Here is a 23,860-nt window from a genome sequence, read left to right as displayed (position 1 = left end):
GCTCTAACCACTAAGCCACAAACCCATAAATAAACTTGACCCCGACGTGATTTGAGCACGCAACCTTCTGATCTGGAGTCAGACGCGCTACCATTGCGCCACGAGGTCTCAGTTTCTCCGGTACCTCTGTGACGCTTACATTATGTTTTTAATCTAAGCGTTCTGTAGGCCAGGCAGCTCCATGACGGGGATGGCTCGCCTAACCCTGCGGCACATAATGAGATCAGTAAAATCATTGATGTCAAAACGATTGTAAAGTTAAGTATTAAATTAAGCAAACCTAACTGGGTGGATAAACCTGTTCCTCCCCTTGCTGCACCCAGGTCAGCACTCAGGTGTTGTCTACCTGCCTGCTGCCCTCCAGCCCATAGATCTGTTCCTACAGCAGCCACACGGTTCGCTGTAAATGTTAAATCAGACTTGATATTTCTCTCCAGGCGATGTTTCAGCTTAAAATCCACCGAAAAGTAAAATAATTCTCCTTCCCTCTCAGCTCCATTTACTGCAGCATGTCAGCATGAACACTGAGTGGGTGATTTTTTTTATTACATACATACAGATACATCTTTCCTATTTTTAGGTCAGCTGGGAATTCCAAAATTATTTCTAAATCTCCAAATAATCGGCCGGTAAATCATCCAGGAGACTTCTGGAGTTTCCATGCACTTCCTCAGCTCTGGAAAAGCAAACTGACTTAAAACAGGACGGCTTTATTCTAGGGTGACCATATTTTCATTTGGGAAAACCAGGACACCTTGGAGCGGGGGGGGATCTCTGTTCCCATGTATAGAGATGTTTGTGGCATGCACTCACTTAACATAGGCCTACGTAATCCTACAATAACATGATATTTACAGTTGGTTTATTAAAAATGCTTTTCAGTAAAATCAACAGCAATAACTCCAATAACAAATAATAATTTTATTCAAAATTTATTCATTAAAAAATGCTTAACAATTCCTGTAATGAATGAATAGCACAATAAAGGCCTCCCATTTGTCTTGGCCCCGTCTGAAAGCGGGGAAACTCTTTTGAAAATCGTCGGTAAACATACATTTGCGCTTCGGCATGTTGTTAGCGTACTGACAGCCACGCTATCTATCTTCTGATTAAGAACAGGGCTGCCCGCACTGACGCGGCTCAGGGATTACGTCACACGCAGCGCTGTGCGCAGGGCCCTAGTGCCTGTCAATTTAATGGTCCAATGAAGGTAATTTAAAAAACAGGACATTTCCTCACTTTCTAAAAAAAACCCAGGACGCCCGGGACAGGACGTGAAATACGGACGTTTGGTCACCCTACTTTATTCTGATTTAAGGTCAGGCAGGTTGTGTCCAGATTTTCCAACAATCACAGAACCTTTCAGGAAGACTTTAAGCTGTTATCATTTTGTCTTATCCTGTATCTGACCTGCTACTGCTACACAACAATGGTCTTGTCTCTGCAATGCTTTTCTTTCCTCATTTGTTTTGTTTATGTGCAGCACTTTAATTCGTCTTGTTACTAAAAATGCTTTCTGAATAAACTATTTATTGGTTAGTTTAATATCATGGAGACATCTGTTAGTGTAGTCCTGTGCTGCACGCTGTTTACAGCTGGAAAGTTCTGGGTTTGAATCCTAACTGAGGCTTTTCTCTGTCAACGTTGCGTGTTCTCTCCTTGCCTACAGAGGTTCTCCCCAGGTAGACCGTCCTCAGGTAAATGACTTGTAGAACGCTTTAACTCGTCTGACGACCTTAAAGAACGCTTTACAGTCACCAATGACTTTGCAGCGAGGTTACTTATTTACACTATTGCTTTTAACACACCAGAAATTGCCTGTAATTTTAAAGAAGAAGAGACCTTTGTCATGGACATCTGGGGCTGAGGGTCTTGCTCAGGGGGCCACAGCCTGCAGGAATCAAACCGTGCACTTGCAAGCATACTGCTCTAACCACCACCCTAATAATAAACTTGACCCCGACATGATTTGAACACGCAACCTTCTGATCTGGAGTCAGACGCGCTACCGTTGCGCCACGAGGTCTCAGATGCCCTTATTCTTTTATTTTTACAAATTAAATCAGAGGTTACACCCACAAAAATTAACAAATGTTTTTTGCATACCTGCTTTTTTCTTCTCCTTGAGTAATAATATAAAAAATACCACAGGGTTGGATTGAGTAAAGTTTTCGCTACTTCACCTTCATCATGTTAAGCAGCGTTGGTGTCATTCTAGAAGCTTAGTGATTATAACAATTTGTTTAACCTAACTTACAGACATCGACTGTATTTAGATAAATACAGTCTAAAGGTTTTAGATAAAACCAGGATTGTCCGTTTTGAATAAGTTCAAAACTTTACGAATGCATGTTTGACGTAGAAAGTTTAACCATCTCAGCACCAGCCCCACTAAATATTTAAAATAAATAAGAATTCCTTTATCGTCCAGCAACGGGGACATCCGGGTGTGACAGGGGCAAAGATACAGTTACACACAATTATTAGCAATGAAAAAGAAGAAAAAAAATAGCCTAATCTAAAATTAGCTCTAAAGAAACACTAAGAATAGAGGAAATAAAAGTGAATACCAGAGTAAATAAATATTGCAGAGTAGAAAAACACAGGGCTTTGGGTAATCTGGTCTGCTCAGGGCGTCTAAAATCGAGATAAAAATATTAAATCTGAAGGGAAAAGTACTCAGAACAAATGTAATTATCTGTCCTTGCAGCAAGACAGTTTCATTTGACAAGATTTCCTGATTTTAAAAAAATGAGTAAAGTTGAACACTTAAAAAAAAAAAAAAAAAAAAAACTCTTAAAACAAGAGGCACCAACACTTCTGAAGCTAAGGTTTGTTTATATGTTGGTAAGAACCAAACACTTTACAGCTTGAGTAACCGGGGCCTGGTGCGGTTGGTTTGCTGTCGTGTTTTGTTTTACATTATTTTGTGTGTCTGGGGGCTTGCTTATGCAGATTAATGTCAACCTGCAGAGGGTTGTAATCTATCATATTTACAGATGCATTAATAAAAACCTTTTAATAGACACATTTTATGTTAAATACAGGAAGTGCCTGTGATAAATTACTGTAGATATATTCATCCTTGACAGCCCTACTTTCTCCACACGTCCGTCTTTCTTGCAATACATTTTTGAGTTGTGATGCTGCGCTGCTAGAGATGTTTTCCACTTCAGCCGCAGCGATCAGAGCCGGTTCCACATCCCCTCTACAGCCTCCGGCATTAAGCAGATATCTCAACTTTTCTCTGCGATGCCCCGCCTTCTTCCACAAGGCTTACAATTACCGTCTCTTTGCTCGATGTAGGTCAGAGTTCTGTTCCTTTTTAGTAATATCCTAAGCTGAAACATCTCCATCTGATCCACCATCACCATGTAAACCTGAGATGCTGCTCACCCACCATAAGATGCTGGCGGGAGGATTTCACGGCTGAAATGCGACTTCGACATTACATGAAGGGTGAAGACAGCTGCAGCAGTGCGGACTGGGATGGCGTTCCAGTTTTCTGAAGCGTGACCGGTCTAAATAAACGAGGTTCACTCTCCCCAGTCTCGATTTAAAAAAAAAAAAAAAAAAAAAATTACTGGACCTCTGGTTCTGTAACAGCCACATGGAATCACCCTGGCCTTACAAAAGATTTGCTGAGGGCTTTAAGGGACTTCAACTATCCACTCTGGTCTTTTGGACCTGTGAAAGTCTTACAAATGGCATTTAGGGGTGAACACGATTGCTGTTATTTGAAGATACTAATTCTAAGTTATGATATTGTTTTCATTTTTGATGTGATGTTATAAGACTTTGCCAGAATATGCATTTATAAAAATACTTGATTTTTGCTAATTAAAAGCTAAAATAGTTCAACACTGTCCCTTTAAGAAGTTGATGTCACTGAGGAAGCCGTTAGTTTGCTGTAATTCAATATAAAATATCCCTCAGGGCATCTCAGTGACTGCCTGACAGTACCATTGGCGTAGTTATTTGGACACATGATGGGTGCTTTCTAGGCATATTTACTGATTTGGGTTTGTATTCAGGGGCAGGGGGCAAGGCAGCCAGAGATCAAGGTGCAGGCGTGTCCAATTCCACACAAATTCCAATTTATGAAGGCAACGTGCAGTGAGACCTTTACGCACGGTTTGGTAGTTCAGTATGAGAGCTGTGTAATCTTTTGGACATCAGGACCATGGGGTGTCATTTATAAAATATTGTGCAGGATCTATGCTAAACGTGTACGTTTGGCTGATAGCTGAAACTGTCGTACACCAAAATAAATCCTGACTTGTAAAACCATGAGCACGCGCACCAGCAACCTTAATAAATCCACCTGTGCCCGAATGTTTGCTTACAGCGTTCCTCAGGTTCTGTCCTCTACACCTCAACATTCAACCATGCAAAGCACCTCATTAAAAAGGTCAACGTGTGCTTAAATGAGCCAGCTGATCAATTTTTTCATGGTCAACAATGGCGACCAGGAAGGAAAGAGCAAAGAAATGCAGGCAGAGACCGCAGACAAGCCAGGTAAAGCACAGTTTGATTTGTATTTAATGTGTCAAAGAGCAGTGGGGTGATGGCACGTCTTCATGTCCTCTTTAGTCGGTGGGTGGAAAAATTGATCCGGCTGTCCCCAACATTGGTGCGTCTAGAGGACTGGTGCTGAAAGATGGTGTGCTGAAAAATAAGAAACAATTGATGAACTGAAGGACAATAGAGCCGTATTAGTCATTTGTGTCTGACATGTTAACATTAATTCCGTCTTAAACATCACATGACATTCTCATGGAGACACGATCCATGCTGTAATTCTTGCATCCAGGAGGGAGATCGATGCCACGTCCCAGCGTTGATGCAGTGTGACTCCAAAACTCGCAATGCCAGTTTTCCCCATTTACAAAACCAGCGCATGTATGGGTTATAGTTTACATGAGGGACCTAACGTTCTGTTGTCAAGATTACTTTTTATAGAGATTATCAAGATTTTTGTACATAAGTTTCAGGCCCACTTTTGTGTGCATGCAACTTTAATAAAATAGCCCTGGAGAGTAAGAGCATTGTGAACATTGAATCTACCACCTAAAGTCTTTAATCAAAAGCAATTTTTACTGACCTGATGTGTTCCTCTCAGATTATGGGCGTCAAACTCCAGTGACCTGAAACTTTGACTAGAGTCTCTGTTTTAACTCACCTGAGTGACATAATCAGGTCATCAGCAGGACTCTGGGTAACTTGACTGCCAGCTGAGGAGGTAATTCAGCCATATGATTCAGATGTGCTGGACCAGAGACGTCTAAAAGCTGCAGGACCTTTACCCCTGTGTTTTAGGTCATCTGTCATATCAGCCTCAGACATCTCTTTCTCAGTTTAGTAATCTTGATCGACGTCCTCAGAACGTCCTGAACCATAAACAGACTATCCACTATTGTGTCTTTATGACAAAGCCTCTTTCCAACACTGTTTTCAAACACAAAAGGGTATTTTGAAACGCTATGAAGTATGGCTGAAACAATTTCAGACTGTTTTAATTCACTTTCTAACTTGTAAAAAAATAAACATCTTGTCTCTATGAATTGATTCAAGCTCCTCCTTTCTCACAAAGCAAAGTGTCTCTGAGGTGGAAACAGAGTCTAGTTCATGCCGTCTTCAGGGAGGAGTCCAGTCTCTCTGAGAACAGCATTGACGGCAGACGTGAGGCGGCTGCTGTAGCTCAGCAGTCTGCCGTCATAAATCAGCTGCTGCGGCTTCACATCAATTTGTCCTCGAGGTCTGCCGACACAAAGAGACATTGGCTGGTTTACATGCACAAACTTTCACAATCAGGTTGAAATTTATTTAAATAAAAAAAAAAAAGCAATCGGATTGTACCGTTTATATGGGCACACAAACAATCCGATCATAATGTGCGTTTATATGCATCTGGCTTTATTTAGAATAAAACCACTCTGACATGGGCAGTTATCAAACTCACCCGAAATAAAAAATAAAATAAACTAATAATAACTTTCGTCTTTGCTAAACAACCATTAAAATAGCAAACAAAGCAGTATTATACGAGTTCACTTGTCTTAGAGCCCAGGCTGGACTTGCACCAGCTTCTAATTACGCTTTGAAACATTAAAACCGCTAAAAGTCATTATTTATTAGCTAACATTTAAACAGAGGTTTATGGGGAGCACCATCAGCTTTGCTTCCCGACGAATTTCCGCCACTCAACCAGGAAATGTTTACATCGGGCACACATGCGCACTCAGGTCAGTTGCCACATTCGGAATAACTTGATACTGACAAGCACTTATTTGCATGTTGATTGGATTATCAATTGGCATAAACCAGCCATCTCATTCAGAATACAATTTTATTCCGATTGAGCTTAATCCGATCACCATATTCCGATTGGCTTGTTTACGTGATGCATTTTATTCCAATCAGCCCTTAAGTCCCACAATAGCTACATTTACATGGACAAAAGTAATGGGAATAAAGCCTTCTCCTGTGCAGGAAATGGGATCAGTACAAATCTAAGTAGAGCTAGATTGATTGATTGATTGATTGATGGTCTGAAAGGATATTTACAATGATGTTGATTGCATTGTTACATGTGTGATACCTTAATGTAAAACACCAATTACACGGATGCTTTTAGCTGCAATTTTTACAAGATAAGAGCTTTTATAGGAAGATGTGCATTTTATTTCAACCCTGACAAACCCTCAAGGCTGTGAAACAGAAATACTGTATATACAGCGTTGTTAACAACTTTCAGAATTTGGCCTCAACCACGCGGGAGTGACGAGAACACGTCAATAGCACAAAGGATTTTTAACCACAGTGAAATCATTTCTATTGGTTGGATTTTGCGCTGAGAGATCTTTGATCAAAGGAACGGGGACTGCCCGGCTGCAGGCTGCTTTCAGCAGGCAGCTCTGTGAAAGCAGCCCCCCCCAGCTCTGGTGGATGGATGGACACTTCAGAGGCAAAACTTAACAGCATCAGTGTAAACATCTGGAGTCGTGTAGTTTAGGGCCTTGACTCTTAGCTGTTTGACTATAGTCGCATAAAAACGCAAGACTGCATCTTAAAAATCAGACTTCTTAGGGAATATTTGAGTAAAAGCTCAACCAAACAGACATTAGCTTGGATCTTGTGCCTGGGTGAGTAGAAAAGATAATCCCTGGCCATGTTGCTGCAGTAACCATCTTACTCAGTGGTCCCCAATCCTGGTCCTCGAGGGCCGGTGTCCCTGCAGGTGTCCCTGATCCAACACACCTGACTTACTTCCCCAGTGTGCTGTCAAGTTCTCCAGAGTCATCCTAATGACCTCATTATTTGACTCAGGTGTGTTGAAGCAGAGTGACAAATAAAAGTTGCAGGACACCGGCCCTCGAGGAACAGGATTGGGGACCACTGATCTTACTGAAGAACAAAGTTTTTTTTAACACATTCCCTTGTTGGGTAAATGCTTACAGGTTGTAGATGTTAATTCTACAGTTTATAGCTTTTACCTTGTCAGAAACTTGAAGTCTTCAGTTTGGTTTAGCTCTGCTGAAAACCTTCAGTACTGAAACATGTGCGAGGTGTGGTTGTGCTGCCGGATTACGACAGGTGTACCGTGTTAAACTTACCTAACGTGGTATATTCGGGCCATCTTCCGGTCAACCCAGGCGCAGACCTTCTGTGACTTCAACACGCCGTGAACAGTTGCAGCGAACACAGAACGAGGGTTGGTGATGATCTTGAAGTTGTTAAATGCAGGTTTAGGCTTGACAGGTTCACTGTACAGGTGAGTCAGGATGTTCACCCCGGTTACATTCTGCCACTGCTCTAGTGGCGGTAGCGTAACGGGGGCGGGAGGGGGCAGCGTAAATTCACTGGGGAAGTAGTTGTTCTCAAACTGGTAACAGCCGTCGGCACCGTAGTCCTTCTCCAGAAGAGGCAGCAGCTCCAACCAGCTGTAGAGAAGACGAGTGAATGAGTAAGACACTTTTTAAAGTAAGGTGAACAGTATAGACACCAATTACATCTGAGCTAGCAAATCTAGTGGTCTGAACTCAATGTTGAAATGAAAATGATCTCAGGAAGACCAACAAATTTGGCTTTTTGGGAGTCCCATTGAGACGATCAGCAAAGCCTTGAAGGCTGATAGAAATTTCACAGTCTGACGAAAATCTCCTTTTTATTGAATTTGGTACCCGATGCTGGCCTTGGAGGCTGGTTTCTCGATCCATTAAATACACCCTCCTATGAATCACTGCCTTCATTGATTATGTTATGCTTGTGTATGTTGCTTTTTTGTGCTGAGGTTTTTTTTAAACCTGTATTATCCTTCTGTCCCCCCAACCATCTCAATATATTAATTATCTATACTCTGTAAAAGGCAGCAAGGCCTCAGTTAAGCTGTCACCCATATCCGTCTTTCTCTTGATGGGTTACACTGAAACGTAATTTCCCCACACGGGAGACAAAGAAATTCAATCCAAATCAAATTTGAGACTCCAGTTTTACTTAGGACTCAAGTGCCCATTTTTTTTTTTACTTGACTTGGACTCGTGTTCTGAAACTCGAGTCTCAGTAAAATTTTTTGATCTGATGCAATGAGGAGTGAAAGGGGGGCCAGTCTGATCTACGGAAAGCAGCTGCTGCATGCTTCACTGTGAAAGGATGAGCTGATTATTAGCCAGTGTGAATTTAGGAAACGATTTTCCAATAATATAAACGTTCTCCATCTCAGAGCGAGGCAAAGACAATCCTCCTAACCAGATTTATATGTAATGAAAGGAGACAATATGAAGACGTGGATAAACATCTGTTAATACGACATAAGCATCTTGTGGACCCCATGTAATAAAAAAATTACTCTCCTACGTCTGCTCTTTATGTGGTGCATCTGCACAGGATAACTAAGGCCTGAGATTTTGGTGACATTTACAGACATTTCCCAGATATGATGTTAACGCACTGCATGTTGCAAAACCGGTGTCGCCAATTCTGTTTTATAAGCTACTTTGGCCTTGTAAATTTTGAGCTGTGGGTTTCATTTTGTTGGGATTGTCTTTGAACGTGAAGCCGCTTATTTGGGCTTATATTCTTCCCCCCCCCAACAGGAGCCGTTTTCCTAGTTATCGTGCCGTCCAACAAGAGCCATTAAGAGACCTGCTTGTGCTGCTGCTGCATTCCAGACGGCGTGAGCTAAAATATCGGTCCCCCATTTCCAACAATTTTACCAACAGGAAAAGTCGCAGTGAGTAGAAACTCCTGATGTTTTCCTCATTCCCTGCTCACTGGAAGCTTCAGCATCCTTAGTGCAAAACATCCACCATTAATCTTCTGTGAAAGCCCAAACCATCTCAGCACATCTATGTCTCCAAAGCACTGAACCTGAGCTCCCAGCCATCATCCCCATTGCTCACAGCTGAAGAAAACTGGAAGATCCACCTCCCGTCTTTTTGTTAGTGTAACCGTTTCCAAACCATGCATGATGGCAACTCTTATCTTGTGAATCTTTCCTCTTTACTGAAGCAACTATTCTTTTGAACTTTATACTCATCTCCATCCACTACATCAACACTCCCTGCTTCGCTGGATGGATCGACCCTTGTTCACATTTTTAAGAAACCAATTTTCCAATCACTTGTTTAGTTGGACCCAGTGTTCCTACTGCCACTTTAACAAGTATGTTCTACTGCTTTACTAAATGTAAAAATTACGCTTCTCTGACCTGTTTTTTAATCTAAATGGCTCCTGACTTTTCCCTACTCATCTTTGTACAGTTACTGAATATATTCACTTCCACATTGTAGCATTTCCTCATTACTTTTAATTTCTGCTGCACAATAACCTCTAACGTGTGTAGCTATAGGATGTTAATATGTGTAGAAATTTTTTTAGATTGTTCTCTTCTACAGCTCATCACCGGTTTCTGTATGTTGTGCTGCTGCTGACCAATAATGTCCCAGTTCTGGGCACAATAAAGTACATCTACTCTAATAATTTATAAGTTTCTAAGCTTTTGCAAATATACTTCCACAACATAGAACGTGGTATTGAATAATGTTTAAAGTATCAAGTTTAAAATGACCGAATTGTGTCCATTCCCTCTTAATTTTTCTTCTTGTCCATCCTTCTGATCTGATTCTATCTGTATAATCTGATTGAATTTGACTTTGGAAAGTGCCTTGAGATGACATGAATCATGAATTGGAGCTATAATAAATAAAAATGTATTGAATTCTTGTGGTTCAAATGGAGAATGAAAGCTTTAGCCAATTTGCAAGTCCTGCCACAGCTTCTCACTAGTACTTAAATTTGGACTTCGACTAGGCCGTTCTAACGGATATCTCTGACTGTTTGTTCTGGGTGGTTGTCCTGCTGGATGGTGAACCCCCACCCCAGTCCCTAGCCTCTGTTAGAGGCTCATTTCTCCTTCACCTCACCACCATGAAATACTTTGTTCTCTCAAGGGGTATGCATGCCTTTGCAAGGCAGTGTACATGTTTACACTTCATGAATGTGACCCATCCAGTTCAGTGTTCTTGCCTTTTCTCACTCATTACTCATCTTTTAGTGTGGAGCCTGTAGCGGGTCATGTCGCTGTGAAAAGTCAATTCTGCAGTACCTGTAGACTGACAGGGGCAGGATGAGCTCATCAGGGTCGTGCAGGGCCAAGTATCTGGACCGGTACATGTATCTGTAGAGGCAGTCATTGAGAGCAGGGATCTGACCGAAGTAGTGGATGTCACCAGGATCTTCTGTAGGCAAAGCTTTTCGAGATACATTCAGGTACTTCGACAAAGACCAAGGAATCACCTCCACTAAACCTGAAGACACAAAGAGACAGCCAGCTTCTTTTAATTTACACTCAACTTTTAACCTTATTTCCACTGGTTTGTTATAAGACAAAATTATCAGATCTAAATGTTCTCAGTATTGTTGAGCCTCTGAAATGTGGATGTGTTATGTATCTGACAATAACTAATTTCAATTTGAGAGCCAAATATCTCCAATCGTTGGCTACAAAAGTTTTAAAACCACCGCTACTATTGCTAATTCAGCATAAACACATTCAAACAGATATCAAACTGATCCAAACAAACATTCCATCATCACAACTTCCAGCAAATAGCCAGTGTTCATGGGTGCAACTTCTGAGAAGCCTTCTTTCATAGCTATGCTGATGATACTCGGATTTATATATAATGTGTGTATTGTATGCATGTGTTGCTCAAATAAGACCATAGAGAGATCATCATCTTTAATGTAGATAAGAGAAAAATATTCTTATCTAAAGGTTTTTAAATGTGCTTCATAAATAAATCTTATTTGGTAAGAAGTTTTAAAACTTTGCACTGGAGCTGAACTGAAAAACCTTAGAGGTTAACAGAGTTTATTAATTTGGCATCAAGTGGACTTGTTACCAGATAGAATTTTGTACTGCTTGTTAAAAATACACCCAACAATTGTTCCAGTCAAGAAATTTCTCTTACGGGAAAGAATCTGGTAAAATTAATCATGAATTTTTGTTTTTCCCCAAACAATCTTTCATTAAAAATGTGACAAAGTATTATTTACTAACTTTTATAGTGATTCCTCCATCCTTGGCCTCTTAAATTAGCTTTGAAAGTTTTTTGTTTTTTTTTTTAGTACAGAAAAATGTGACACATGTTAAGCATGTTTAGTAATATAGACACAGATATGAGTTTCCTGAACCTTTGCCTGAGTAGTAGTCCAGGACGCGTTGTGCATCGGCGCTGCAGTTCGTCTTGTAGACCACGACTCTGTTCACTCCCAGAAACTGAAGCATCTCCAAACTCTGCACCAGCTGCAACACAGAGCACACATTTAGACTGAAAGCATAAGCATGAAATCACAAAGTTAATATCCTAACAGCTGACACAGAAGAGAAGGCCATCAGAGAATTTCTATTGGTAATGAATAGTGAGAGTCTTGCCTCTTATCTCTTCGGTATTTAATCCCAGAACTTCTTAATTTGAACGTTTGTTGCCACATATCCTCTTAAAAGATAATTATGATGCGCTGTTACCTGCAGGATGTTGGTGTAGTTATACATGGTGGAGAAACAGCTGGTGAAGTTGTAAGGAAAGATGTTCAGCGTTCTTTGATTCTCAACCTCCAAAAACACAAGGTCAGATTCATCTAACCCACAGACAGAAAGCAGAGGGATGTTTTAATATCTCTTTAACTGATTTTGTTAAAATAACTAATGAGACGACCCCAAATGGGTACCTTTACACAATGCTTTGTCTCCCTCAGGTTCATTTGTCACTTGCCAGTAGAATGTTGCGTCATATGACATGTTTCTTAAACCATCCTTCTCAGCAGATTATACACTCTTCTTTGACCATAATCAACTCGAGTCCTTCAGAACTGAATCTGAACAAACCACTGACCGCCGAGTAATTCAATCTACCATTTCCTCTTGCTGTGTGTTTTGGGTAATTTTGCTGTTGCAAGACTCATGACCCACAACTGAGACCAAGTCTTCTGACACTAAGCAGCACATTTCTACCCAGAACGCCTTGATAGTTTTGTGATTTCACTGAACCCACACCAGGACTGAGACACCCAGTGCCACATGCAGCAAAGCAGCTCAAGAACAGAACTGAGCCTCCTCACATTTTGCAGTAGAGACACGGTCCTTTTCTAGGTTTGCTTTATTGTTGCATGGAGCTGATGTACCTTTCCAAAAAGCTCCAGTTTTGCCTCAACTGTCCAAAAGAAAAACGTCACAGAAGTTTACAATCTGCATAGTGGCAAATTCCATTCTTGCCTTTTTATGATTTGGTTTCAACGGTGGCGTTTTATTTCAATGACCACTGTATGAATTTCTTTGATTAACAGAGGGGTGCCAACAACACCACCACCACTTTAGCATACTGGGAAAAAAAATAAAATCCCTCCCAGCACTGAGTAGATTCTGAGACATACGGATTCATGCACTCTTACTGCATGAATCCGTATGCGTTTCGTTTGTGCCGTCACTGAGTCAAGATTTGCAAACCTGGACACACCTAGAACTTGCGCTGATTCAGTACTGTGTACTACTTTGCCACATATTGGTTCAATGCTAACGTGACAGCCTGTGTCACATCTTGAACAAACCGCCCAGGTTTATGCAATACATGAAATGTAGTCAGAGTGGCGCTATGTCACTTATTTGCATACTACTTAAGATAATATATACTTTATTGATCTCACAATGGAGAAATTCACGTGTCACATCGGCTCAATCAAAAGAAGGTGCCAATAGGAGGAAGAGGTGCATGAGGTATATACAGTGCGTCCCCATCTATACTGTGGATCTGGTTCAGGGGGTGGAAGGTGTTGTCCATGATGGATGTGAACTTGGACAACACCCTCCTCTCAGCTACTTCCTCCACCGAGTCCAGAGTCCAGCCCAGGACAGAAGTGGCCTTCCTCACCAGCTTATTCTCATCGCATGGGACAGGAAGGATGGATGTAATTTAGGATAGATAATGTAGGGATTTATCTAATTATTTTTGCAACGTAATCAGGAATTCTGTTTATCACAAATGAAAGAATTGTCGCTTCATGCTTGCTCAGTATGAGGGACTGCTACAAATCCTTTGAATCATTTTAATCTACTTATGCTAGTACATTAAAAATAATGACTGTTTCCCTATGATAGACTGGCGACATGTCCATGGTGTACCCCGCCTCTCACCCCTTGACTGCCTTCAGCAGTTATGCTCCCTGACTTTGGTGACTACTCCCATTAGACATCTGAAACAACCTTTTCTTCAGATCCATTCTTTAAAAAAAAACGACCTGTCCAGGACAGTACATTTTCTGTCCAGTCCATTTCAAAAATAATTCTGGAAATAAGCAGTGACTGTTTGCTATTCAGCAAACTGTACAGTAGAAGCAACAGTTTGCTCAACGTTTCAGTGCAGTGAGTTGAGAATCAAACATCATCAGGCCTTAAAAACCTCAGCAAAGCCCTTCAGTACCTGTGTTGTTGGTTCCTGCTGAGGTGATGGCCACATGCGTCGGTGTCTCACAGCCTGAAGGGAGCGGACAGAAGATGTCTGCTGTCCCGTAAGGAAAGCCGAAGTGGTCCCAGTGGATTTCTATGACAGCTTTGGAGACGTAAAGCTTCTCCTGACAGCGGAGGTTGCACTGAAGGGCAAGTTTCTCCTCCCGAAACATTATAGAAATAACGAGGACCTGTCAAATTCATTTTTTAAAACATGCAGTGAGACTTCATCATATCCGATTGTAAATACACTTCAGCTCAAAAAGAAAAATCTTTATACTTGGACCACTCAGATTACTCTGAATATAAAAGCTAGAAATACGTTTTAAAAAAGGAGCAATAAGATTCACTGTAAAATCAACCTAAATCATTCTTATTTGTCACCTGGAATGGAAATAACATTCCCCATTAACATAAAGACACCTTACAGTTTCCACTACATGCATACCCAGCGAGTTACTGCACCGGAGAAATCTAAAGGTCAGAGCACCCTAGCATCCCTAATATGCAAATAGTTAAAGGAGCATTAAGTAAGAAATTGACTGTAAAGTCAACCTAAATCATTCTTGTTTCTCACTTAGGATGGAAGTAACATTCACTATAAACAGTCGGTCCTCTCCATCAATGTCTTAGTCAAGTTTTTCTCCTTTCGAATCTAAAGGTACGGTCCAGAACTACTTCGGTTCAGTGTAGCCTGCTTTTACTTCCTGGTTCCTGAGCCAATCATATGAAAGTTCCCACAGTTCCCAGCAAAGAACGCAGCATTAAGTATTTTATCTTGGCAAAAGAGCAGCAGCCTGCAAACATGGAAGTCAGTAAGAGAAGCAGACCAGAACAGAATACAACCTGTCGTGAGTAAATGGTGGGTCTCCATGAAAGGCTCTGTCTATGTGTTGTTCCAATTTTAACCACTAGGTGCCGTTACTTATTGTTCCTTTAAATAACCCCCTGCAGTTAGGATTTCTGGAGTAAATAACTTCTCATTCACACGTTCCCTTTCATCCATGCGCTCTCTGTTACATCACAAATAAAGCCAGTCTAGTCAATGGGGCATTTCCCAATAGCATGATAGAGAACGCTCCTCTGTTGTCCGTCAGAAAAATGGACCGAGTCCATTTGTCGCAGATGACGGAGCTAAATGCCAATTGTTGGGGCCGGGTGATTGACTGGGACTGGCACTTCTGCTCTGCCCTGCATTATGATGGGGGAGGGGGGTTGGGGGGGGCTAAAGTATGGAGGGCAGAGTGTGGGAGAGGTAGCACCTCAGGGTTTGTGGGGTGGGCTCTGATTGGTTAGCCGGGGGGATAGGACCAGAGTATGGACCGGTGTCTGGACCTGGGAATATAGGATGTGGGGTGAGTGTGAGTACTGCGTCCCTCTTGTTTGTTTTTTGTAGGAGTGTTTCCATGTGGGGGCACTAGGGTGGGAACGAGTGACTGTACATGGTTTACTGTTTGTCAGGTTGGGTTTGTACTGCCCCCTCTCCCAGGACATCGCAGGTCTCCACTAACACTAAGTGTGGAGCCAATCCCCACATCCTACTCCCCTCCGCTGTTGCACTGGTGGTCCTCAGTGTGTGGGTGCTTGAGCAGGCGCTGGCTCGCTCCTGGTGGCTGCTTCGTGGGGCCTAGTCCCATGTGGCTCTGTCAGGGCCCCCACAGGGGGGCTGGGCACCCTGGGGCCTCGGATCCCTGGGGCCCATGAGTGGATCTGCTTCGCCGTAGCTGGCTGCCAGTGGAGCCCACAGGCTCGTCCCCACAGCTGCCGGGGGCTTCGGCAGGTTTCCTGGGGCCCCATCTCTCCTATTCCCTCGGGTGGGGGGGGGCAGCTTTCCTTGTGTTGGTCCCTCTTGGGCACTTTTGCTCTGGGGTCCCTTCAGGCATCTAGGGTTCTGGTTCCCCTAGCATCTGCCTCATTGCTCTGGGGGTCTTTGGCTCCTCACAACCACTATTGAACATTTTTCTTATGGATAAACCTCACAGACACAAGTTCACTCCCACAAACACCTACAGGTGCTTGGATTCACTTCTATACAGAAAATACCTGTTATCTTGAGCTGTCACTTTATACATATTACATTATATTCTTCAGTGATGGTATCAAGGTATTGGTTGTTTCAACCTGTAATACTTTATCAGCTGGTTTTGCTGTTCTTTTTATATCTCTCTTTGCAGGTGTAGAAGCAGACTCAGAGGATGTTGTATTGCTCTCTCCCTTTTCTCTCCTCTCTTTTTTAGCATGTTGTCTCATCTTTCTCTCCCCCCCTTCTACCTTGCCGTTTCAGTGTCCATTTAACTTGTGGTATTTGCTACATGTGCAACCAGTTTATTGCTGCATACCGTTCTGAATCATATCCCTGCTTCAGTAGGTTTGTGTTGCTTCTGTCACGCTTGTTAGTTTGACGTGATGTCATGGCGATGCTAATCAACAGATATAATCTACTTCTAAACCCTTTGTCGTCGCTTTATACCAGTGTTTGGTGAATTGTCATTTTACGCAGATACAGTGGCTTTCCCATGGTTAAGATAAAGTTGATCAAAAGAAGGGACTTAATGTTTGAAAAGTGTGGGAACTTTTGGCGTAGGGTCAATGGTGCATGAAAGATATGCTGGCATGCCCATAATGCACCTTTTGAAAGGAACCGGCTGCTTCCTTCCAAGCATGCATGTTACCCATGGTTCCTGGCTGTTAGTCACTGACGCCTTCAACTGAATCACAGTTGAAGGCGTCAGTGACTAATTTTCCTGCCATCCTACCAGGATGACTAACCTGAGAACTTAACAGGACAAAGAGACACCCCAGTAACCCGAACAAGGAACCCAAAACCTCCCTACCCCAGACCAGACTGCACCCACCTCCCCTTTCTCCCCACTCAACCCAAATGTCCCTTTCCTGGATTTCACCAACAATAAGAAGGAGTTTTCCAAGATTGGCTTACAGCTGACATCTCCTCACAACCACCCTGATAGCCAACCTCCTAATCTATCACCGCCACATATCAAGGAACGTGTCTGCGCTCAGGATCTTCAGATCACTTCACTGTGATACAGACATGACAATTTTCAGAGGAAGATTGTAAAAATATCCTATTATAGATGTTAGAAAAAACAAACCTAAAAGGATAACAAAGAGGAATAAACCTGCCACAGAGATATTAACCATAAAGTCAAACTGGGTTTATTAAACATTAGACCTCTGTCAGGAAAATCAATTTTAATTAATGATTTTGTTACGGATAATAGTCTTAATGTCATGTTTTTAAACAGAAACATGGTTATATGAATTTAATGAAGCACCTTTTCTGAAAGAGTCGACTCCTCCAAACTACAATTTTCTTTGTGAGAGCAGACAGCAAAGGAAAGATTGAAGAGTGGCAACATTGTTTAATGATTCACTAAACTTAATAAAAATAATAAATGATTGACTCTTGAATATTTGGCTCTCCAGGTAAAGAGCCCGGTACAAACTATGTTCTTGAATGTCCAAATCTAACTTTTTAAATGATCTTAGTGACCTCCTGTCTGCAATGCGTTGATTATGACTGTTTCATTATTGTGGGAGACTTCAACTTTCATATTGACAACTCTGAAGACAGAAGTGCAAAAGAACTGTGACACACTTAGAAACTTTGGTGTAACTCAACATGTTAAACAGCAAACGCACAAACAGGGACAAATTTTAGACTTGATCATCACTAAAGGTCTAAAGATTTCTAAGGTCAATGTAACTGATGTTGCCCTATCTCAGAGGTCACGGATTAGCGGACCAGGGTCCGGATCCAGACCCAACCTGATTTAAAACATTGTAAATTACCGCATGTTGTCCGAGGACGTCTAATTTCACTTGCACTGCTTCTCCTGTTAATATGGTAAAGCTCTGGAGCGTCCGGCACAAGGCTGCACGTGATGCAAATTAGCCAATGAGCTGCGTGTTGCTGCTGCTAGCTACATTTAGACACAGCAGGCAAACCTGTGGGAAAAAAGGAGAAGACGAAGAGAAAAAGAGAGCAGAGAAAGAGTGGACTGCTGGAAGAAGCCCAGTAAACAGGTGAAAGAAAAGTGAAGTGCTTTTGATGAGAGATAGTCGCTCTCATCAAAAGCAGCAACATTAAGCGGCACTACGATATGAAGCGCAGCACATTTTCCCAAACATATCCACTTGCTTCAGTCATACGTACGGAGAAAACAGCCGATTTAAAAAAGGCACAGTATGAATGAGCACCTTGATATGTGCTTAAGAATGGCTTTGTCGCCATTCAAACCCAGGTTTAAAATCCTAAAGCCCACTTCTCTCAATAAGCCATAAAAAAAAAAGGAAAGAAAAAAAACAAAAAAAAAAAAAACGGTCAGTTCAGGTTTTTTATAAAAGATGAGAAAGTCAGGAAATTGTCTATATACCAAACTGAACGATTGTTCTCCATCTCAAAAAGCACTTTAGATTTTAAAATGGAAAATGTTCTATTTTTATGATTTTTTTATTTAAAAAAAGTATTTTATTTCAGTGTTAAATGCTGTTTAACGTAACAGATTATAATGAAAAATGTCACCGGACCTTTACTGGTTGTTGATTTTCTTTATTCGGACCCCGCTGATTTTTAATTAGTGATCCCTGACCTTGCTGGTCACTTTTCTGTTACCTTTGAAAGCATAACTTCCTGTGACTCATTTAGCCAAAGGGACACACCTTTAAGGAAAATTCCACAGAAACTTATCTAAGCTTACTGTTCTTATCACCCCGGTTCTGAAGTTCTCACTAAGACTAAGAACGTAGAGAACATGGACCCGGTTCTGAAGTCTTCACTAAGAACGTAGAGAACATGGACCCGGTTCTGAAGTCCTCACTAAGACTAAGAACGTAGAGAACATGGACCCGGTTCTGAAGTCCTCACTAAGACTAAGAACGTAGAGAACATGGACCCGGTTCTGAAGTCCTCACTAAGACTAAGAACGTAGAGAACATGGACCCGGTTCTGAAGTCCTCACTAAGACTAAGAACGTAGAGAACATGGACCCGGTTCTGAAGTCCTTCCACTAAGACTAAGAACCTAGAGAACATGGACCCGGTTCTGAAGTCCTTCCACTAAGACTAAGAACGTAGAGAACATGGACCCGGTTCTGAAGTCCTTCCACTAAGACTAAGAACATAGAGAACATGGACCCGGTTCTGAAGTCCTCACTAAGACTAAGAACATAGAGAACATGGACCCGGTTCTGAAGTCCTCACTAAGACTGAGAACGTAGAGAACATGGACCCGGTTCTGAAGTCCTCACTAAGACTGAGAACGTAGAGAACATGGACCCGGTTCTGAAGTCCTTCCACTAAGACTAAGAACGTAGAGAACATGGACCCGGTTCTGAAGTCCTCACTAAGACTAAGAACGTAGAGAACATGGACCCGGTTCTGAAGTCCTCACTAAGACTAAGAACGTAGAGAACATGGACCCGGTTCTGAAGTCCTTCCACTAAGACTAAGAACGTAGAGAACATGGACCCGGTTCTGAAGTCCTCACTAAGACTAAGAACGTAGAGAACATGGACCCGGTTCTGAAGTCCTTCCACTAAGACTAAGAACGTAGAGAACATGGACCCGGTTCTGAAGTCCTCACTAAGACTAAGAACGTAGAGAACATGGACCCGGTTCTGAAGTCCTCACTAAGACTAAGAACGTAGAGAACATGGACCCGGTTCTGAAGTCCTCACTAAGACTAAGAACGTAGAGAACATGGACCCGGTTCTGAAGTCCTCACTAAGACTAAGAACGTAGAGATCATGGACCCGGTTCTGAAGTCCTCACTAAGACTAAGAACGTAGAGAACATGGACCCGGTTCTGAAGTTCTTCCATGGCTCCCTGGATCTCAGAGAATAGACTTTAAAATCCTTCTGTTAGTCTATAAATCCCTGAATTAGCACCTAAATCCATCACAGACTTGTTATCAGGGCATCAACCCTCCAGACCACTCAGGTCTTCTGGCTCCTGCCTGCTCTGCAGAACCAGAACCAGAACCAGAACCAGACATGGAGAAGCAGCATTTAGTTCCTATGCTCCACTGATCTGGAACAAACTCCCAGAAAACTGTAAAAGTGCTGAAAGCCTGAGTTCCTTTAAATCAAAAAGGTTAAAAACTTTTTTAATTTAAAAGCCTTTGACTGTCAATGTTGAAGTTTGTAGTCCAACTTGTCTCATACTGTTTTAGACCTGCTGTTACTGTTCCAATGAAATTTGCTTTCCTCTGTAATGTTTTCCCTCTGACTCATTTTTTTGTTCATGTACAGCCCTTTGAATTGTCTTGCTAATGAAAAGCGCTTTCCTACCTTCTTTTGTGCCGTTCGATGCTCCAGAAAAGCAGACACCAGCAGTGTTTTTGAGCCACTGACTCTCAGCAGATGGGCTGGTGGTCCTTTCACAACTGCAAGAGTTAAAATAAATAAATTGTACTTCAAACTGAAGTTTACCTTTTTTAATAACAGCTAAGATAAAAAGCTTAGTGGAAACAAACCAGACTCAGTAAAGCTGGAGGTAATCGGGTCCACATGCAGACCAGTGATTGGTATATTTAGTTGTTTATGTGCAGGGAGAGATGCAGGGTCAGGAGGTGCATCTCACTTTACCCATGATGCCTCCATCTATGTGCTCTGGTGCATGTCGTAGACGAGCACATCAGATCATTCACGGAGCATGGCTGTAGTTATTTTTGACAACCAAATAAAATCTGTTACTAGACAACCTAAAAGAAAAGGCTTCTTGTCAAAACAAGACAGAAAAAACTTGCGTTTATTTTCAGTGGATCAGATTATTGCCACGGTGTCTTTACTGGGCTCTAAACTAAATTAAATCTGACTGCTGCTGCTCGAGTCCTGCCCAACACCAGAAAACTGGATCATATCAGAAGAAGTTCTTGAATCTCTGGCTTTCCATTTGTCAAAGGATATTAAAATTCAAGTGGTCTTTGGGTTGAAATGTATTTCAGAAAGCATGTAGACCCCTCAGGTCTTCAGTTGTACTGACTCAGCGTTCCCAGGACCAGAACTATACAAGGAGCTTCTACGCTCTCAGCTCCAGAACAAACACCCTGAAGACCTGAGATGTGCAGAAACCGTTGGTTCTTTTAAACCGGGCCAGAAAACATTATTGCTAACTATAGATTTTGCTGAAATAATCTGATTAATGTTTGAAACATGGCTTCTAATTTTCTTTCTGGATTTCCTTCGGTGTCTTGGAAGGTTTTTTCTATTGCCTGGGGCTTGAATGGTGCTACAAGTTTGATTAAAACCGGTTCTCAGCACATGGGGGGGCTTTTGGGAGTATTTGACAGAGTAAGCCGCTGCTGAGAAAAAAAAAATAAAACCTGACCTGCATCTCCTGAAGTCTTGTTGTGAGGCACAGCGGGCTGGACGGATGGCTGTAAGATGTATGACAGAACCCGGAGCTGCAAAATCCCGTCTGCCCTGCAGAGCAACGAAGACAAAACATTCTGACACATGAGCGTTATGAACCGGTACAGGTCAGCGATTAATGATTCCCTGCAAAAAAAGGAGGAAATGAAGGTCATTTTCCACCTCTGTGTGCAAATCTTAAACAAGTAATAAAACAGGTATTAAAAAGTAAATAATTGTGATAAATCATCCAGAACACCAAGCATCATAAACAAGTAAATGGACTGAACTTATATAGTGATTTTCCAGTCATGCTGATCACACACCGATACGCAGACAGGTAGACAATGTGGGGTTAGGGGGCCTTGCCCATCGACGTGTGACAGGGGGGAAGCTGGAATCAAACCCACAACCTTCCGATTGCAAGACGACTACTTAACCCACAGTCGCTCCTTGTTCTGTTAACAAAACCTGTTTTAAATTCCAAAGTTAATCAGCCAATTTATTTACACAATACAAGCGAGGAGGAAGCGGTTAATAGTTTCGTCTCAGAAACATGCGTATCACACAGAAGCGTTCAGCTTGAGTCGCTTTCAAAGGACAGACGCTGCTGGCAGAACCAGATCCTGTCGGCTTCACCTGTAAGGAAACAAAACTGAAAGCTGCATCCAATAAAAGCACAGTAAGCCCTGTTAAGTGTCAGGATGCACCAGAAAAATCACAACTACACCTCCATCTTCATGTGCGAGGAGGTCTTCTTTTCCATTTTTCTCATTTGAAATAATCAAAAGTCAGACAGGAAAGACACACATTAGATGTTTTTCTACCTGTAGCCTGATGGTTGGCCGAACCAGTCGAGCAGGAGGATAAAAGAGAGAATACAATGAAAGACACCAGCAATTATCTTTAGATAAAACAAATATTACTGCCAACAAATCTGGCAAGAGTTAAAGGGTTATTTCCAAACGATCTGCATCATCCCAGCAAATTCTCCCTGCTGTCTGAAAGCAAAATGCTCAGAAAAACAAGGGGGGGGGTGTCTGCATGGTTCTGTGTGCCAGGAGGAAAAGTTTAAGCTTAATCAAAAGAAGGGATTTAATATGTTTGAGAAGCATCTTAACAGCTCTTTAAAATAAATGTTAGATTGTCAAAAATGTTTAAATGGAGCTCGTTGTGGAGGCCTGCAGAGATTCTGCTGCTCTGTCAGGCCTCAGGGTCGAGAGGGATTACAAAAATACTTTGTATGGATTTGTTTTCTGCTTTGTGCAACTATTTAGAGAACGGCAATCTTTATTTGTTGCTTTTATTAGATTTACCTTGATGTGCAGTTTTGCCACGTCCAGCACTGTCAAGCTGAAAAGGAGAAGATTTCCTCCTTGCTGAAACATTAATGTCTTTGTTTCCACAATTTGCTTCAGTAAATCATTTACAAAGTGCACAGAAACTCTGCATTTTTGACAGGTTTGCCTCAACACACAAACAGAGTCATGGTTTGCTCTCATCCACTGGAGACTCCTTCATTTTCACACATATGCCACCATAGCTGAACATTTCCACCCACCTGAAGATCAAGAGCAGCAGCGAAACGCAGAGGATGACAAAGACCGCACTGGACACTGGCCTCAGCTTCTTCAGGACGGGCCGTTCTGGAACATGGGTCATTGTGAGGATGAGGGATCAACACTGAAAGAGCGAGCGCAGAGACCCTGCTCCTGCTGGGTTCTTGCTCTGTCCGTGTTTGGGGTTTGGGCTGCAGGTGTTCTGTGGGTGTGGCTGGATTGCAACAAATTGGGATCAGCTGTTTAAAAGGAGAAGAAGAAGAAGCCAGTGGTTTCTCTGTACCAGCAGCCTTTAGTCCACAAGCACCAGCCACGAGTTTCTTTTTGGAGGGCAAAGGAAATGCTCTCATTGGCTCCGATAGTCAGAGGTCAGAAAATGACCTCTGACAGAATAAATTGACCATTTATTCTGTTCAGGGATGTTTTAGATGGTTTTAGAAATAAGCAGCAGGTGGATCTGTGCAGACTGCCATGAGATTAATGTTGGTGCTAAAAGCCTTGAGGACTGGGGTGAACTCAAAAAGGTTATGCAATTTGTAACATATTGTCACAGCAGCTTCCACCAAACCTCGTCGTCCAGAAAATGTACCTTTGACTGTCCTGATCTGGGAAGAACGCCATCTGAGTTTATCAGGGAGGAATCGGACTGACGTTCCTGAGCAGGTAGCTGGAGCATTGAAGAGAAGTTGTATTTCATAATTTAGTTTTTATTAAAATTCCTTATTCTGAAAAACCCAACACAAACAATCACGAAACAGAAGGAGATGCAGGAGACATTGATGCATCAAGTAAAACAACATTTAAGTCCTGAAAGATAAATCGCCAGAGCAAATGCTCAAAGCTGTCCATGCTTGACCTTTCAGTGAAAAAAACAGTTGGCAAACTGAGAACAGAATATTTATTGGCTTTACTGTAAACTGTA

General features: G+C 42.0%; 1 protein-coding gene and 2 non-coding genes across 5 annotated transcripts; all 3 read right to left on the bottom strand.

Moving 5' to 3' along the window:
• Positions 1-36: 36 nt before the first annotated feature.
• Positions 37-108, bottom strand: trnaw-cca. The gene has a single exon. It is a non-coding gene; the product is annotated as a tRNA-Trp (tRNA).
• A 1,846-nt stretch (positions 109-1,954) lies between these two features.
• Positions 1,955-2,026, bottom strand: trnaw-cca. Its single transcript has one exon. It is a non-coding gene; the product is annotated as a tRNA-Trp (tRNA).
• Positions 2,027-4,519: 2,493 nt separating this feature from the next.
• On the bottom strand, positions 4,520-23,149 carry LOC105920666. Of its 3 annotated transcripts, none has more exons than XM_036131591.1 (10): positions 22,941-23,145; positions 21,357-21,451; positions 20,318-20,412; positions 13,980-14,196; positions 12,032-12,144; positions 11,698-11,809; positions 10,607-10,808; positions 7,617-7,943; positions 5,183-5,760; positions 4,528-4,653 (listed from the first exon to the last, which is right to left on the bottom strand). In XM_036131591.1, the coding sequence occupies exons 1-9, from the start codon at positions 23,039-23,041 to the stop codon at positions 5,622-5,624; spliced, it is 1,401 nt and encodes a 466-aa protein (XP_035987484.1). In that variant the 5' UTR covers positions 23,042-23,145; the 3' UTR covers positions 4,528-4,653; positions 5,183-5,621. The 3 variants fall into 3 exon arrangements, with proteins under 3 accessions (XP_035987485.1, XP_035987484.1, XP_035987483.1); XM_036131590.1 differs by having other exon boundaries at positions 4,556-4,668; XM_036131592.1 differs by lacking the exon at positions 5,183-5,760 and having other exon boundaries at positions 4,520-4,653; positions 22,941-23,149.
• Between the last annotated feature and the right edge of the window lie 711 nt (positions 23,150-23,860).

This window comes from Fundulus heteroclitus, unplaced genomic scaffold (genome assembly GCF_011125445.2).
Source record: "Fundulus heteroclitus isolate FHET01 unplaced genomic scaffold, MU-UCD_Fhet_4.1 scaffold_44, whole genome shotgun sequence".
Classification (NCBI taxonomy): domain Eukaryota; kingdom Metazoa; phylum Chordata; class Actinopteri; order Cyprinodontiformes; family Fundulidae; genus Fundulus; species Fundulus heteroclitus.
This window is presented reverse-complemented; position numbering and strand designations above follow the sequence as displayed.

Coding starts and splice junctions, on each gene's coding strand:
- LOC105920666 (XM_036131591.1), bottom strand. CDS start 23,041: ATGACCCATGTTCCAGAACGGCCCGTCCTGAAGAAGCTGAGGCCAGTG. Junction 10,809..11,697: donor GGACTACTACTCAGGCAAAG/GTTCAGGAAACT, acceptor TTGTGTCTTCAG/GTTTAGTGGAGGTGATTCCT. Junction 7,944..10,606: donor CTGCCCCTGTCAGTCTACAG/GTACTGCAGAAT, acceptor TCTTCTCTACAG/CTGGTTGGAGCTGCTGCCTC.